The sequence below is a fragment of the Suillus plorans genome (genome assembly GCF_016647745.1).
Source record: "Suillus plorans strain S12 chromosome Unknown HD556scaffold_45, whole genome shotgun sequence".
NCBI classification, from domain to species: domain Eukaryota; kingdom Fungi; phylum Basidiomycota; class Agaricomycetes; order Boletales; family Suillaceae; genus Suillus; species Suillus plorans.
The window spans coordinates 162,228-179,050 of record NW_024537429.1 but is presented as its reverse complement, the minus strand read 5'-3'; the positions used below and the strand labels follow the sequence as shown (position 1 = coordinate 179,050).

The following is a 16,823-nucleotide window of genomic DNA, read 5'->3' as shown; positions in this document are numbered from 1 at the left end:
TGATTGATTAGCAAGTCAAACAGATGGCCAGATTAAGATGATAAGATGATTAAAAAATGGCAGATGAGGTTATCAGGAGGGACTCACCTTTTATGTGAATCCAGAGGGCAGATCAACACACCAGCTAACAACAGAAAACAAATCAACAGACTGACGCGACGCAGTTGTGAATCAACAACACGGTCGCGCACAGTCACAAGCAGGAGTCACACCATACAAAAATTTGCGATGATGATCTGCACGGACCACCATGATAATAATTCTGAGACATGAGCGAAATCAGCTGAAAGATGTGATAATCAGATTTTTCGGGAATGTACGCACCGCTGCAATTTCTGCCTCAAGGCAAACTTCAAATCTACATGAGCAGTTAGCATTCATATTGCCAATATTCCAGGATGCAGGCAACACATGGAGTCATTCCGGAGGCATACCAGCAGCAAACAACAAGGTCACTCACCAGCTGAAGAAGATGTGGTGCCGGATTATGAGGGGAGTTTTGATGGTGTGGCGGAATCCCTGATTGATGCTCCATGGAGGGAACAGCAGCCTTATGTTGAAGAGGTGGAAGACGAACACGATGTGTGGATGCGTTATATTCAGTCATACCCAGGTCAAGTTGCAAAGACACTGGGCGAAGCTGAGAACATGTTCCGCACCATCAGAGCTGAACAAGAGGCTCTGGGGCTAGATCCGTGGGCGCCCTTTGCAAATGAGGAGGAATGGCATTTGGTGAAATGGTTGATTGCGAGGGTGGGTCAGACGGCCATTGATGAGTTCTTGAAACTACCCATTGTGAGCTCTCAATTTTGAAACAACAACTAAGAGAGACTTACACATGGACATGAACAGGCTAGCCATATGAACACTTCGTTTACTAGCAAATATACCTTAATGAAAGCCATGGATCGGCTTCCACAAGGGACCAAATGGAAGTTGAAGAAAATCACTGTCGAGGGGAATGTGGTCACCAATGGTGGTCAGCATGAAAAGGAGGAGCTTGAACTGTGGTTACGGGACCCTGTAGACTGCATTAGAGAGCTGATGGGTAACCCACAATTCAAAAACATGGTATCATACGCACCAGAGAGAGTTTTTGCAGACGAGGAAGGCAAGACACGATGGTTTGATGAGATGTGGACTGGTGATTGGTGGTGGGAGATGCAGGTCAGATTGTTGCACAACTACTATAGCTATAAATTGATGTACTAAATACATTCTGACAGGGAAGGTTGCCAGAAGGTGCTGTGGTTGCACCAGTGATCCTCGCCTCAGATAAAACATCGCTGTCGCAGTTTTGCGGCGATCAGGAAGTATGGCCTGTCTACCTGACACTTGGAAACATCTCCAAAGAGATCTGATGTCAGCCATCAAAACACGCAGCTATCCTAATTGCTTACCTGCCTATCTCGAAGCTGGAGTGCTTCACACGAGACACCCGTTCAGCTGAACGTTACCGCCTATTCCACTACTGCATGACACAGGTGCTGGAGCTGCTAGTTAGTGCTGGGCAGGATGGAGTTGATATGACTTGCCCTGATCAACAAGTCAGGCGGATGCACCCCATAGTAGCTGCATATATTGCCGACTTTCCAGAGCAGTGTCTGGTAGCATGCTGCATGGAGAATCGGTGTCCGAAATGCACTGTTGGACGTGACCACTGTGGAGATATGAGACCATCTGCACCCCGCAAATGAGATTCGACAATCGAAAACTTGTGGCTGCACTCTTGGGGCGAGCTGAGTGGGGAAATATTTGAGAGTGAGCTAGGTCTACGAGCAATACATGCACCTTTCTGGGCCACTCTCCTGCACAATGACATATTTTAATGTATGACTCCCGACATCCTACACCAGTTGCACAAGGGTGTCTTCAAAGATCACATCGTTAGTTGGTGCACGGACATCATTGGAAAGGACGCACTCGATGTATGGTTCAAGTCAATGACATCATACCCAGGCCTGCGTCACTTTCAGAAGGGCATATCAAAATGAAAACAATGGACCGGAGCCGACTATAGGGAACTGCAACGTGTATTCCTTGGTGTGATTGCCGGAGGAGTTGAGAATAGGGTGATTGCCGCGGTGCACGCTGTGTTGGACTTTGTTTACTACGCCCAGTTCCAGTCACACACAGAGAAGACGCTGAGCCACATGCAAGCCGCACTCACCTCATTCCATGCCAACAAGGACGTTGTAGAAACAACAATACAGAGAGGAACAAACAAAGCTCCTGACTGTATCTGTAAATGTTGTAAGGTCGCGCATTGCCTAGTCTGCTATACTTGAGACGACAAGTGCGTTCGACCCTAAAGGGGAAGCGAGTGCAGCAAGGATCTAGTAGTGCGCGCCGAAGGCGCTACTGGTTGGCTGATGCGAAGCGTGAGAAAGCGCGCAGGTGCGCGCGAGGCGCGGGAAGCGCGCGCGCGCGTGAGCAGAAACAAGTGAGAGTAAGTGTGAGTTTGCTTAAGTGGTGATATGATGCGAGACAAGAGATGCGAGTGCAAGGTACCAAGGAATAGATTGCAACTATACTCTGCTAGGTAGTAAGTGGGTAAGTGGGAGGTAGAGTGCAAGGTTTGAAAATTCCTAATAGTATGTAATGCTGGCGCTTATATACGGCGCCTAAGCGCTGTCACGCGGAGCCGAAGTGCTACCGAGTAAGGTATGTAAAGCTATATTTAAGTAAGGGTCCAAAATAAAGGTGGAATGATATGTAAATAAGGGAAATGGAAATACACGCACTAGAGAGCTTGGTGGACAGTGGATGGATGCTTCTGGAAGGCTGGCGCTATAGGGCGATCAAGCGCGGGAAAGCGCGCGCGCGTATACATCGTAAAGCGCGGGAATGGTGCGCGCATGGTGCGCGTTGCGCGGGAAAGCTGCGCCTCATATAGGGATAGCTGCAGATAGCACACAGAATGGTGCTGCAAGTTCGTGCAATGAACTCCCTAGTGGAAAGTGCCATATCACACCATGAGAGGCATGAGTCTCTACAACGTGTTCATCGAGCTTGGAGTGCGGGAACACTTTAACATCCTGAAGATTCATTCAATGATTCACTATGCCGAGTCTATTCATTTGTTTGGGAGCGCAGATGGATTCAATACTGAGCTTCCAGAGCGACTTCACATTGATTTTGCCAAACGAGCTTACCGTGCAAGTAACCGACACGATTATGTCATACAAATGACCACCTGGTTGTGACGGCAAGAATCTCTGCAAATTCAAGACGCATACTTGCAGTGGTGGGCATCCCAATGTGCTGCTGATGAGGATTCAGCTGCCAGTGAACATGATTCAGCTATCAGCAACTTGGACTCTGACTCTCCTAGTGACCCTGGCGCCCCAGAGCTGTTTAATGACATGCCTCGTCAGATACACTGCTTCACCATGCTGACGGCCACACGTGGCTACTATCTCCCAAAAACTTGCCATTTTCCCAATATGCCAATTCAACACTTGATTGACCACCATGGTGCCTCACTATTTATCCCTGCTCTCGAATCGTTTATCCGCGAGCACGCCCCGACCATCCAATCACACGGAAATCTGAATCTGCAAGAATGCATTGATGTCTACAAATATATAACGGTCCTCTTACCAGCTCACCCCCATGTCAGTAACTCCAAATCCAAAGACCCAAGAAGCCGCCGGTACCAGCAAGATTTAACACTGCGCTGTTCATCAAAGAAAGAGCTTTATACAATGGCAAGGGGATATCAGGTGAGTAATCTTGTTTTATGTTGCCCATAATTTTCTGACTGGAGTGAGGGCTTCGTGTTGGAGAGATCAAGGCCATATTTACCCTTCCTTTGTGTTTTGGTACATTCCCGCACCCCCTCCTTTATATTCATTGGTTTCGGCCGCTACAGACTTTCGATAGCGATTTACAAACCTTCCGGCTGGTTAGATCGTCACGCCAGCACCAACCAAATGCTGTAGTTCTGCCGGCTGATCTACTGCTTCGTCCGTGCCACCTAATTCCATGTTTCAGTCGTGAGGGAGTCGTCGATGAGCCAAAACAGTTTTATCTGAACAAGTATATTGACCTAGAATTATTTGAGCGCCTCTCATGAGCATTTTTTGTTGCAATTGTATTTTCAGCTATATTGCTATGATTGTGAGCGCATATGATACAGGATGCTATGTAGATGATACAGGGAGCTACGTAGTGATATGTACCTTAGTCATATGCTATATTGTGCAACTGGGGCCATGTAGCGCTATATAGTGTGAGTGGGTGCAAATGGTACTTGACCTTTTTGCTGATGAGAATAAATCCATTTCCTTAAAATAAGGCGCTCTCCTTAAAATAAGGAACTTTCCCTTAAACTAAGGCAGATAAGGAGATCAAAAAATACTGTTATTTTGAGATGTAGACTAAGTACACTAAGGTAAATACATGAGTTCAAGGCGTCCTATGAAAATCTCCAAAAAACGATTAAAAAAACATGTCTGAAAACAAACGACTATAGTGGGAGCAGGAACCAATATGCGATTAATGATTCAAGAGGAAGGGGGGGGAACAAGTGCGCATGTACTAAGTAGCCAAATCAAACCCTGTCAAATATATAGATAATAGCATCAATGAGAAAATCTTGAGCTCGAACGAGGATTGACACACTCACATACTGCGAACGATTGCCAACGACTTTGATCAGCATGGCTCAAGCTTGAAGCTAGATCGACACACTCACATACTGCAAACAGTGACCAATGACTTTGATCAGTATGGCTGTTGCTCGAAGTGGGATCGACACACTCACATCCTGCAAATGGCAGGAAATGACTTGGATCAGCATGGCTCAAGCTTGAAGCCGGATTGACATACTCGCATCCTGTGAATGGTGGGACACAATGTGGATCAGCATGGCCTGAGCTTGAAGCAGGATCGACACACTCACAGGCTGCAAACGGCAGGAAAGGATTAGCACACTCATGTCCTGCAAACGGTGGGTGACGTCGACACACTCACATACTGCAAACAGTGACCAACGACTTTGATCAGCATGGCTGTTGCTCAAGTGAGGATCGACACACTCACCAACTGCAAATGGTGGCCAACGACTTGGATCAGCACAGCTGTTGCTCAATGATTTCCTGATGCAATCAAGTGGGCAATGCATAACACATGAAAGGTTCGAGGACAGGATTGTCCTGTAAGTATGGAGCAAGTACCACAACGTGTTTCCGCAGATCCAGTACAAATGTGTCACTGTTCCAGCGGCCCATCACCTTGACACTCTCGAAAGGGACCCCCTGCAAAAGATATTCTAATGTTTCCCTAATCTGAATCCCATGGCCTTTTAGATCATCTCTACCCAATCTTTTTCTGGCATCCTGCAGGCACTTGAGGAACACAGATTTCATCAAGACCTGCATTCTGGTATGGTGATGCCAACTGAACAGGGTGGCAGATTCCTCAGGTGCATTGATGTGAAAATAATTCTATAGGGCTATGTGGGGATCTGTGGGTCCCAATTGTGCAGCCCAATATACATCTTCCCCATGGTAGGCAGTTTTTGTTCACGGCAGGTGAAAGGTAGCTACTTCGAAGCCATTGCGGTCAGTTTTGTAGCGTAAGTTGGACACTTTAATGTGATGGAGTGGGTTGAAGGAAGAAAGAGATGAGACTGTGAACTCCCCTGTCCTCACAACGGTGTAGAAGGATGTCGTGAGGCAAGCATCGACAGCAGTGTGAAGTGGCATGGAAAGATCAAGCACAGCGCGTAGGTTGATTAAGAGTTTAACGGTGAATGGAGAACATTTTGCTCCCTCTAATGCGAGAGTGACTTGAGCTTGATCAGGGAGCCACGGTAACCCATGGAGTAAGTGCTACACACGAATACCATAGAAATAGTTCTCCAGGGTGCTCCCAGAGTATAAGCCCACACAGCTAGCTACAAAGGCTAGTAGCAAGACAGATGACTCGGGGCAGCGTTGTTCTTCCAGGATGTTGTGGGAGTCACAAAAGACATGGAAGACTAGCAACCCAGAGCTGTAGCATTCACGAGTGTTTATGGCATGTGAGTGAGTGAGTACAGTGAATATGTGGTCGATATTAGAGTCAGAGAGAGCAATGGGGGAGCCTGAGTGGTCTGTACAAGATCGGCTGGTTATTGGTGACCACAGGTGCAGCTGGTCTCACGCAAGGCAATGTGGTCTTAAGATGGAGGGTCAAGGAGTCAGTGAGTGATGATAAGCACAAGGCATGCTCGGGCTAGAAGGGAAAGATAATATTGTAGTGGAGTCAAAACAGGAATTTTTATCCTCTCCAGCTGTTGTGATACTTGATGAGCTCTCCTCCCCAATCCCAATCTTGTTTTTCTTCAACCAAGGCATCAGAGCTATAGTGTGCAACTGCAGTGGCTTGTGAGGAGATGCTACTGGAGATATCAGTGTCGACAAGCAATGTAGAGAGCTCGTGAGGCAAGGTGATGGGGGGCAGAAGAAGCCTGGAGGATGGAAAGAGCCCCTGCGAGGGGACATCAGCTGGGTTGTACCGGCTTGCCACATATCAGAGATGGAAGGAGACACAACCATTGTATTCTGCAAGCCACTTGTGGATTCTGCGAAAAACCCTGTTGGTTTCCCAGTTACGACTCCATCCATTGTGCCAGGCATTAACAACACCCTGGTTGTCACAGAACAGATGGAAGTGTCATTCTTTAGTGGCTGGGAGGTTGTCAAGAAAGGTGAGAATGAGTAGTTGGGATGCTACCCTGCAGCTCTTTTCGCTCATCAACATTCAGTATCGCAGCAACGTCAATCAACCCATCATCATCGTCATCGATATTTTCGTCATTTTCACCAGAATCAATATCAATATCACTGGGATCAGCAGCATCACCCTTGTCCCCCATGTCTCCGATATCACTTGCATCATCGTCCGAACCATATTCAATCATGTCACCATTTTTGACCTGTTTCACATCAAACTCACGGAGAATAGATTTCGCAACCGAATTCACGGTATGGAGGAAGCATCGGGTGTGACCCGCACATCCACCAAAATTCAGGAGCTCCATAGCGAGCTCGTCAATCATCCTATTGTTGTTGGACGCATTATTGCATGTGATGCAGAGGACCTTCGTGTTATTGGTAAGTCGAATTTCTTTGTATGAAATTGTCAGCTGAGAGCTCACTTTGTCTGTTATTCCAAACTCTTCAAGGATACCTTCAAATGCATGTGTGAGCTCCTCCCCGGTATGCGACTATTATAATATCAGCAATGCATCATCTTTGGTTTATGTGAGTGATTTTTGTACCTTAGCTACTTCAACAACATCTAACAGAAAGCTTAGTGCCATGCTGTTATGTTCTAAGTGGACCAACAAAGCAACAAAGGCACAATGGTTGGGGGACGTCCAAGCATCTGTCGAGAAGTTCAGTTTACCAGCATATCCCTAGTACATATTTTTTTTTGTTTCAATTCATGTCCAGACAATACTAATCAAACTAACCTTTATCATCCTAGCAATTCGCTGGCGCGTTCATGCAAAAATGAGTCACACATCCCTTGAGACAGTCGACTTCGACGGTATGTAATATTCAGGCCTACCCATCTTCATGAGTGACTGAAATCCCCTGTCCTGCACAATTTCATATGGACGCAAACTTTCTGAGATCCAACAAATGAATTCAGCCCTGAATACTACTGTATCAGCCATCAAAAATATTGAAAATACTGTTATCATACTTTGTCTCATTCCGGGTGTGCTGTCGATGCAAGTACATCACTGTTCCCTTTCCCTTTCTCTCGAATGACACCATAATTGAACCATTTCGTAGGATTCCACCAATGACCTTCACCCGAACCTCAGCAGCATTCTTTGCTTGATCGGCTGCTTGCAAGACTTCGTCACCCCGGCAAGATTTAACATGCTTTCACATGTTGCCAGTGGACCTTGCATCCTTTCTGTCAAGGAATCAGTGAATCGTGGCTTTGCATCCTCCTGCACAGCATTTGAACTCATGTGCACACCATCCATCAAGCTCGACAATGCGGGGGGCGGGCTCAAAAAATGCATAAACAGGTGATACCCATTCCTTCATGAGCTGTTCTGTCGTGCAGCTAATTAGTAGTGTTTTTTGTATAATAGAATCATACTTTGCTTGTCCTCAGCACTCTCTGGAGCTGGACTCGGACTCGGACTTGGGTTGTGTAACTCGTTGTGTTCACTCTCATCAGCAACAATGTCGTCATCATACAGTGCTGCTTCCTCTTCCTCAGTCCAAACAACAGCATGACAACTCTTGCCAGGTTCTGGGGCTGTTCCCATGTTGGGTGGAGATGTCAAATCCTTGGAGCTCAGTGAATCTTTGGGTGTACCAGTGGGAGGGTTTTGTTTTGTCTTCTTCAGGTGGTTCAAGGCGACACTCGCACTCTTGGGATCTGCCTTCCGCTTCTTGGATGGGCCAACAGCTTCGAGCCTGTCTTCGATTGCTGCCTTAGCCTTGTCTGTTAGCTTCATGACATGTTTTGCAGTGGCCATGAATATGTTTGGGTGCATGGCTAGTTTTTAAGTAGGGCAGGTAAAACTTGGATGAAAATAATATTGTGGCTTTGTTAAGGTTTCAATTTGGTGTAGGTACTATACATGCAGCGGAGTTCTCGATCAGGTACTAATATACAATGTTTTGATGGTAGAACCCGAGCGAGGGTGCGGGTGAGGGTGTGGGTAGCCCAATGGCAGACCCGCACCCATACCCGAAGGGTACCCGCACCTGCCACCTGCACGGGTTACCCCAACACATGCTCTTGCCTACTTCTGATTCCTCCTGATCTCCTTCCTCCTCATGCTTGTCCTCTTTCTCAATGTTGTCCCGGTCACTATCCATGTTGAAATCTCTGAAATAGTGAGTGTCTGCATTTGTGGTACCTTCCTCAAGTGCTGCCTCAGCAAGAAGCTGATGTACAGTGGCATTATGCTGCTATTTTTTGTTTGGTAAAATCTGTTTGAATTGAGACATACCACAACTTGCTCACCAATTTGACACTGAAGCTGCTCGCTCTTAAACAATGTGATCTTCTCGCAGCTTTGTAAGGTTGGAGCATAAGGTCCTGAGATTACCAGTAGATTGTACAACAGGACATGTGGGCAATGTTAACGTTTTGACTTTTACCTTTAGATATTGTATTACCTTCTTGACATCATCAGCATCAACATCGCATGCAAGTTGCAACACCTTATCTTGACAGCTTCTTGCTTCTTCACCACATGAATCCTCTCCGCACATTGTTTCCCTGGTCTCTTACCTAATCTCACTTCTTATGGTATATAGTTTGTCCTGTTCATATGACACCTCAGTATTGTTCTACGTGACTTACTGAGGTGTGTAGACACTCTTGTTTCTGCACTCAATTCTTACTGATGTGCCCTAGCATGTCTGCTAGGTAGATACATGACAATCTAGTATTGTTCTACATGACTTACTGAGTGTGTCCACTAGCACGTATAGGTTATGAGCCCTAAGCTCTAGACAAGCTCAACATCTGTATGCATGTGGATAACACTCATCAAATCATGAAGGTCCATCTAACAGCTGGAACCCACAATCACCCCGATTCACTTGCTTATCCACTACAATGGGTAAATACAATCACATCGTAGAACTGACTGGCACAGATGTATATCCAAGCTGGTGAAGGGCAGTAGAATTAGCCTTAGCCGGGAAAAGACTATGGAATCACTGTAGTGATGGCACTGACCCCAATGATGTAGCTGAATACACCAGTGTAACACCCAAAGTCACTATGCCAGGACAGCCCACCGCCACAGAATTGGCTTCCATAAAGGAATGGGTCAAGGAGGACGCCCAAGTGAAAGCCATCATCGGCAGACACCTTTCCCCCATTGTTCAAAACACTCCACACATCAATCTTTGCAAGCATGTCATGAATTTGCAAGTTTTTTGACATTATGAGTACCCCCCTGCAAAGATTGATGTGTGGAGGGATGAGCTTTGAAGATTTAGCCTTGATTGTTGGACTAGCAATATTTCAGCCAATCCTGGACCATTTTGCATAAACTTTTTTGTTTTCGTCACAGAATGAAGGGCTACCATCCTAGATACTCAAAACCTGCCAAAAACCTGCAGGTTACCCATGCTATTGCCTAGCATGTCCACTAGGTAGATACATGACAATCTAGTATTGTTCTACGTGACTTAATGAGCGTGTCTGCTAGCGCATATAGGCAACTTATCGATGCTGGAGGCTAGTTTTGTGCATATAAGGCTTGCTCTAAAGGTCAGATCACCACATAAAATTCTGGAATATGGTACAATGGTTGTACATGATGAGAGAATACTAAAACAAATTTCTTCGGGGCCATATGCTTGTCAGGATCATCTACAATAAAAGAAATGTGCCCCAGACGTGACAATCTACCACACTGTACAAATGGGTGGAGTGTGGAGTGTGAAAAGGCATTGTGGCAGGCATGTGACAAAGTGCACAAACTCTAGAGAAAATGCACTTTTCTGTGCGGTAACTCTCTGCCGGACTCAACATATCAATTTTCGAAAGAAAAACTAGCAGATGTTGTACTTTCAATGTCACACTGTCGAACTGTCAAAGAATTAATTTGTGCAATTTGGAGTAATGAACATTTTAAAATGTGTAGTACTTGTCACATGATGTTCGTCGGTATCGGCATTTTGAAACACCGAATTCTGCTCTGATTAAATATCGGATTAAATATGTACCGCATTAAGTCCTACACTTTCAACTTACACGAGGAACTTCATCAGAATGCCATTGTCGTCATCATTGTTATCCCCACTGGTGCCATCGTCGCCTACGTTATCATCCTATTCTGTCGACAGTGTCTGGAGAGGCCCAATTGAATTGCCTTCGAATTTTCTGAACATACAAGCTGATGAGCTCAGACGAGAGAAGCAGTCATACATGGTATGGATATCTTTTTATTATTTTATCTTACCACGAGCACTAAATTAGTGCAAGATGATGCTCGACGGAATAGAACTCGAAGATGACGAGCAAGATAGCTTGTTCACGAAATTCAGTATCGATACGGTGTATTCAAGCTACCTTGCGTCACGGTATCGAGTGCGACAGTACACTCACCTTTTAATGCTCCTGAAGCACGAGGAAGAAGCTTGGGCACAGAGAGTCAAGAGCGCAAGCCGTCTGATGCCGGAATACGTACCGCCCATGGTATGGAGTACTTAATATAGGAGTGATTGAAGAAAGAAGTTCTGTTCCGCACTGTTCTGAATTGTTTCTCGTGTTCTTTCATTTGCTCATCCCATCCTTGTATCCAACTGAGCTTAGTCCGCTTTTGTTATCGTAGTATGAATATGATCCTGCTGCCCACTACTGTATCATCACTATTAAGTACCTACCAGTTCGTGCATCTTGTGTTTCCGAGTCGTGTATCCTCAATAACCACACTTTTTCTGGCACATCTTGCATAAAGGGCTGTGAACCAAAACTACAGTACCAATCTGGCAATGCCTTGTGAGGCGAACATGTGATTATTAGTTGTATCATGAAAATTACTAATGATCGTCTGTCTATCCAGCTTCTGCCAGTGAGCCAACCACATCGGAAGTGGAATGCGCCTTCATCGACCTTCTTGGATTCTGTTCCTCATCCTCGTCCTTTCCATGGTGTCCTGTAGCGCACCACGTTGTTCTTGGGAGAAGGATACTGATTCACGCGGACTCAGCAGACATCGCTCGAGGTGCAGGTATTACCAGAAGGCAAGCACCTTAGCTACAGAGAAGAGGCGGAACTGGGCAAGAGAGTCGACGCAAGCGTCACAAAAGCCGTCAAAGGACACGACTAATAGTAGTACTTGTGGCGTAAGTTACTCATTTCATAGTACCAGCCCCAAAAATGTCATAAGTTGACTCACCTACTACTACCCTTCAATCCATAGCTCGGACCGGTCCAACTTGCAAAGAACCACCGTTTGAAACCCATTGCTCATTGCGAACCTAGGGTGTTTAGGACACTCGTTGAAACGCACCTGATACTGCTCGCCCTAACAGTCCGACTTTTGCACCCCAAGACTCGAGTGTTTGGGACGATGCAATGGAACATGATGGTGAATGAGACTGTCGTATCCCAGGTATGCAACATTCTAAATGTTCTATATCTGTTGCCTTCGTGCTCATGGTTATCTAGCAGTCCACGCAGGTCAACAGTCTTTGCGACGCACTCTCAGACTAGTCCCAAAACATTTCGAGGACGCTCTACCTGCTGATGAAGACCTCAATCCTTCGGAGTCGTGTGAGAATAATCCGCCTCCTCTAATAGGAACTCAAAATCAACCGCAGGGTAGAATTCAAAAAGTGTTTTTGACCCTGCGCGACTCCCTTCAAATGGCGTTTAATGCGATGGGACTCTGTCGGCAGTATCCTAGGTGACCCACATTCGAGCCTGACAAACTCATTCCCTCTTCGCTACTTGCTAATTCCTGTCCGACCACTTACGACGCTCACCGTACTCATTTGTCTGATCTCCCTCCTGAACCACCCTATCCTTTCCCCAACATGACTATCTTCCGCCTCGTGACCTGGATGAACTCCAGGAGTATTCACAAATCGGAGGCTGAAGTATCGCGCCTCGTCAAAGGCGTTATTCAGGCGGAGGACTTCAATCCCAAGGACCTTGATGGATTCTCAGTAAAGAGAAATTTACGTGCCTTGGACCTTAGCGGAGGAAATGAGATTGCTACTTTTCCAGATGACTGGCAAGAGACAGATATCACTCTCAACATACCTACAAAGTCAACAAACGAGTCCAGGTCATTTAATATTCATGGATTTCATTATCGGCCACTCGTAGGGGTGATCCATTCCGCATTCGCTGACGTTCAAGTGAATGCATTCCATCTTCTCCCTTTTAAGCGTCTGTGGAAGGACCCCCTGGACGATCATCAGGAACGGGTATTTGATGAGCTCTATACCTCTGACTCGTCGCTTGAAGCCCAGGACAACCTGCAGAGTCAGCCCAAAGAACCCGGCTGCTCACTAGAACAAGTTATTGCTGGACTTATGTTCTTTTCTGACGCAATGCACCTTGCAACCTTCGGAATGGCTAAGGCTTGGCCCTTGTACTTATATTTTGGCAATTTAACCAAGTATGCACGCTCGGCGCCGACATCTGGTGCTTGCCATCTTGTCGGATTCTTACCTTCCGTGAGCTATCAGTCTCCCGCTTTATGTATCTTCCTGATGTTGAATTTGTAGCTTCCAGATGGTATCAAGGACACCCTCAGCAACTTACCTCGCATATCGAAAAGTGGCATAGCGGCTCTTCAAGCTCATTGTCGACAGGATCTGTTTCAGTCGTGTTGGAAACACTTACTGGATGCAGAGTTCCTTAACACATATTGCCATGGAATCGTCCTCCAGTGTCCAGATGGTGTATTGAGAAGGGTGTTTCCACGAATCTTCACGTATTCAGCTGATTATCCGGAAAAGTGAGCTCTCCTTCTTTTCCTGATCAAAATACTAATAGAAATATCAGGGTTCTAATAGCGACCATCAAAGACATGGGTTCTTGCCCATGTCCGCGCTGCCTCATGCCAAAAGCTTCATACCATCTCCTGGGCCTATTTAGAGACATGTGATATTGCATGGCCAATCTTAGGACTTACTGCCTGGCAGGGGTAACTCGAGCCCGCGTGTTCATATATGAGTCTGGAAACACCATTGACGGCTCAAAGGTGCAGAGGACTCTTGGAGAAGGGTCCTGGGTTCCAACTGTTGTAAGTGCCTTTGGAATCTATGACCCTTTATTAGTACCTGACTGTAAATTAGAATGCATTTGCAGAAAAACTTGGACCCCTAGGGTTTGACACATTTCGCATGCTCGTAGTTGATTTCATGCATGAATGCGAGTTAGGAACATGGAAGGCATTGTTCACGCATCTCATCCGCCTACTGTATGTGCTTCCCGGTGGAGACCACTTGGTCACAACTCTTGATAACAGGTTCGTTTACTCACACTTTCCTCCTTACTGATTTAAAAGTGGTAAATACAGATTTCACCAGGTTCCTTCATATGGCAATGGAGTCATACGGCGATTCGCCAATAATGCTTCTGAAATGAAGAGACTTGCAGCTCGGGACTTCGAGGATATTTTGCAGGTCTGTCTAGCGGTTAAGTTACTGATGCCCATCGCTGACGCCTATTTCAGTGTGCTATGCCAGTCTTCGAAGGCCTATTTCCAGCAGGCCACGATGAGGCTGTGCAGTCACTTTTGTTCAGGTTTGCGCAATGGCACGCCCTCGCAAAACTGAGGATGCATTCCAAAACTACCTTGTCCGCTTTAGATGAGACCTTCCAGCGCCTCTCACGCCAGCTGCGCAAGTTCCGGGACTTTACCTGCGCTGCTTTCACCACCATGGAGTTACCTAAGGAAAAGTCTGCTCGCGAGCGCAACGCTGCTGGTCAACGCTCAGGTTTGAACAACCCAGATCCAGGGAGTAGTGGCCGAAAGGCCAAGAAATTCAATTTGAATACTTACAAGTTTCATGCCATGGGGGATTATCTGCAGACGATCTGGCTCTTCGGGACTATAGACTCATTTACATCGCAAATCGTAAGTGGATCTCAGCTATTCACACCTTTTATCTCAACTTACTTTATGGTCAGGGAGAGTTGGCACATAGAGCGCTCAAAGCCTTCTATCCGTTGACTAGTAAACTAGACACCCCTGCGCAATTAGCTAAACACGAGCATTGCCGTCGGGTCCTTCGGTGAACGGTGGAGACAGGTCGCAGTTTCTACACTAACGAGCAGGCACCAGTCGAATCACCTGCAGGATTGAAAGATCATCATCATATAGCTACACTTAACTGCAACAACCCACTGTATATCTTCAGTTTTCTTCGAAGTCATCCTAATGATCCAGCTTTGGCAGTAGGTATTGGCCTCCGGTTCTTGTGCATCTTACTCACTATGACTCGCAGGAGTTCGTACCGAAACTTAAGGACCATGTGCTTTACCGACTTCGAAAGTTAGACATTGACTATTGCGACCATGCCTTCACAGATCAGGAGCGCAATTCAGTCATCATCTCACACAATAGGTTATACTCGGTCCAAACGATGCAGGTAAGCCCTGCGCACTTTATGTGTTTTGTTAGTATCTAATGACTATTCATCATGACAGGTCCGCTATACAACTTATGACCTTCGACGAGAGTACGACACAATCAATCCTCGTACGCACTGTGATATCATGGTATTGTCTGGAGAAACCCGGCCCAAGCATCCCTACTGGTACGCCCAGGTCCTAGCCATCTATCATATGGAGGTATGGCTGAACATTGACGGCCCGACGAAAAAGCAACAACTCGAGGTTCTCTACGTTAGGTGGCTCGCACCGTTGACGGAGCACCAGTCAGGGATGAGCTGCGCTCGACTTCTGAAGGTAGCATTCGTGGAAGAGGCTGATCATGATGTGTTTGGGTTTCTGGATCCTAGCCAGGTGATACGAAGTGCGCATTTAATTCTGGCATTTAATTCCGGGCGTGGTACCACCTCCCTTCGCCATGGAGAGACATTTGCACATCAGTGCAATGATGTAGTAGATGACTGGGAAGCTTACTATGTCGGCATGTAAGTGTATTCATCCGTCACACCATCCGTACTCAAATTGAGGATAACTTAGATTCGTTGACCGAGATATGTTCGTACGTTACACACACTACGGAATTGGGCACCCCAAGGTCGTGTGGGAGATGGTAAGAGATTGTGCCAATTTGGATCTCATTGATAGCCCGGACTCAGAGGAAGATGAAGATGGGGACCGGGAAAGTATTCATTCCTGCAAGGTTGATGGTGAGAAGGATAGAGATGAAGCTGATGACGAAGGAGATCACGAGGACGTGATCGAGTACGATGACGATGAGCAGTTGGACAACAACTATCCAGATGATTCAGACTGGGAGACTGACGATGTTGAGTTTGAGGAAGATGAGCATCTGTCTTTCTAAATAGTTCAGTTGGTATTACTGTTTGACCCTTATTTTCACCCTACTTTCTTCCTCTGCTAATAATCATCATTGCGTCTAGTATTCTTTCATTCTGAACTGTCAGGCCCTCAGGCTGTTCAGGACAGTGCATGACTTGCAACGTTGTTTCAACATGCTATGACATACTAAGTAACTATTGCTAAAATCACGATTCACTAACGTTGGAGTCAAGATGTCCGACGCGCCCATCCTTATCATGTGCAAGCAGGTGACCGGCTCGAAGTTGATGATTGATACTAATTGATTGTTGGTAGGACGACCATGACTCACTCGGGCACCGTCTTGTAGAATCTAGATTCTTCGATAGCCACTGGTACTACTAGTACGACTTGCCTGGACACAAATCAACAAGGCAAGGCAGTTCTGTGCGTCCAAGAGCTAGCTACCACTCGTCCCGATGCGAATCCTCTTGCCTGTCATATTGGAAGAACAAGATTAGTTAGCAACTTCGAGACAAGTGAACTATCATACCTTGTTTTTTGCGATGGCGCCCGTACCACGAGTTTGTGATAGAATCGAATAGGATTATACATTGGCTGGGCAGTGCCAAAGCCACTTTCCTCAAGAAGGTCGTGGATGGCCTCAGATAACATCTTAATTCAAACGGAAAAAAAACACAGTAAACAACGCTGAGAAGAGTGAACTATCATACCTTGTGTGTTGCGATGGTGCCATACCACGAGTTTGTGATAGAATTGAATAGGATTATACATTGGTTGGGCAGTGCCAAAGCTACTTCTCACGAGAATGTCTTGAAAAGAGCCGTAATTCAACATATAGATATGGCAAAATGACAATGCCC

General features: G+C 46.1%; 4 protein-coding genes across 4 annotated transcripts; 3 read left to right on the top strand and 1 right to left on the bottom strand.

Moving 5' to 3' along the window:
- Nucleotides 1-411: 411 nt before the first annotated feature.
- Nucleotides 412-1,361, top strand: HD556DRAFT_1445577 (uncharacterized protein; the record flags this gene model as incomplete). Its single annotated transcript, XM_041306959.1, has 3 exons — nucleotides 412-795; nucleotides 853-1,167; nucleotides 1,227-1,361. The coding sequence occupies 3 exons, from the start codon at nucleotides 412-414 to the stop codon at nucleotides 1,359-1,361; spliced, it is 834 nt and encodes a 277-aa protein (XP_041157968.1).
- Nucleotides 1,362-3,838: 2,477 nt separating this feature from the next.
- HD556DRAFT_1241160 (uncharacterized protein) lies at nucleotides 3,839-4,078 on the top strand (the record flags this gene model as incomplete). Its single annotated transcript, XM_041298172.1, has 1 exon — nucleotides 3,839-4,078. A coding segment is annotated over one exon (240 nt), but the record flags the coding sequence as incomplete, so codon positions are not given.
- Nucleotides 4,079-6,688: 2,610 nt separating this feature from the next.
- Nucleotides 6,689-9,924, bottom strand: HD556DRAFT_1310160 (uncharacterized protein; the record flags this gene model as incomplete). Its single annotated transcript, XM_041300380.1, has 7 exons — nucleotides 6,689-6,878; nucleotides 8,214-8,517; nucleotides 8,603-8,627; nucleotides 8,730-8,912; nucleotides 8,992-9,066; nucleotides 9,624-9,644; nucleotides 9,715-9,924. 7 exons carry the CDS (start codon nucleotides 9,922-9,924, stop codon nucleotides 6,689-6,691), a joined length of 1,008 nt encoding a protein of 335 aa, XP_041157966.1.
- Nucleotides 9,925-10,706: 782 nt separating this feature from the next.
- Nucleotides 10,707-11,199, top strand: HD556DRAFT_1310159 (uncharacterized protein; the record flags this gene model as incomplete). Its single annotated transcript, XM_041300379.1, has 2 exons — nucleotides 10,707-10,808; nucleotides 10,966-11,199. The coding sequence occupies 2 exons, from the start codon at nucleotides 10,707-10,709 to the stop codon at nucleotides 11,197-11,199; spliced, it is 336 nt and encodes a 111-aa protein (XP_041157965.1).
- Nucleotides 11,200-16,823: the final 5,624 nt, after the last annotated feature.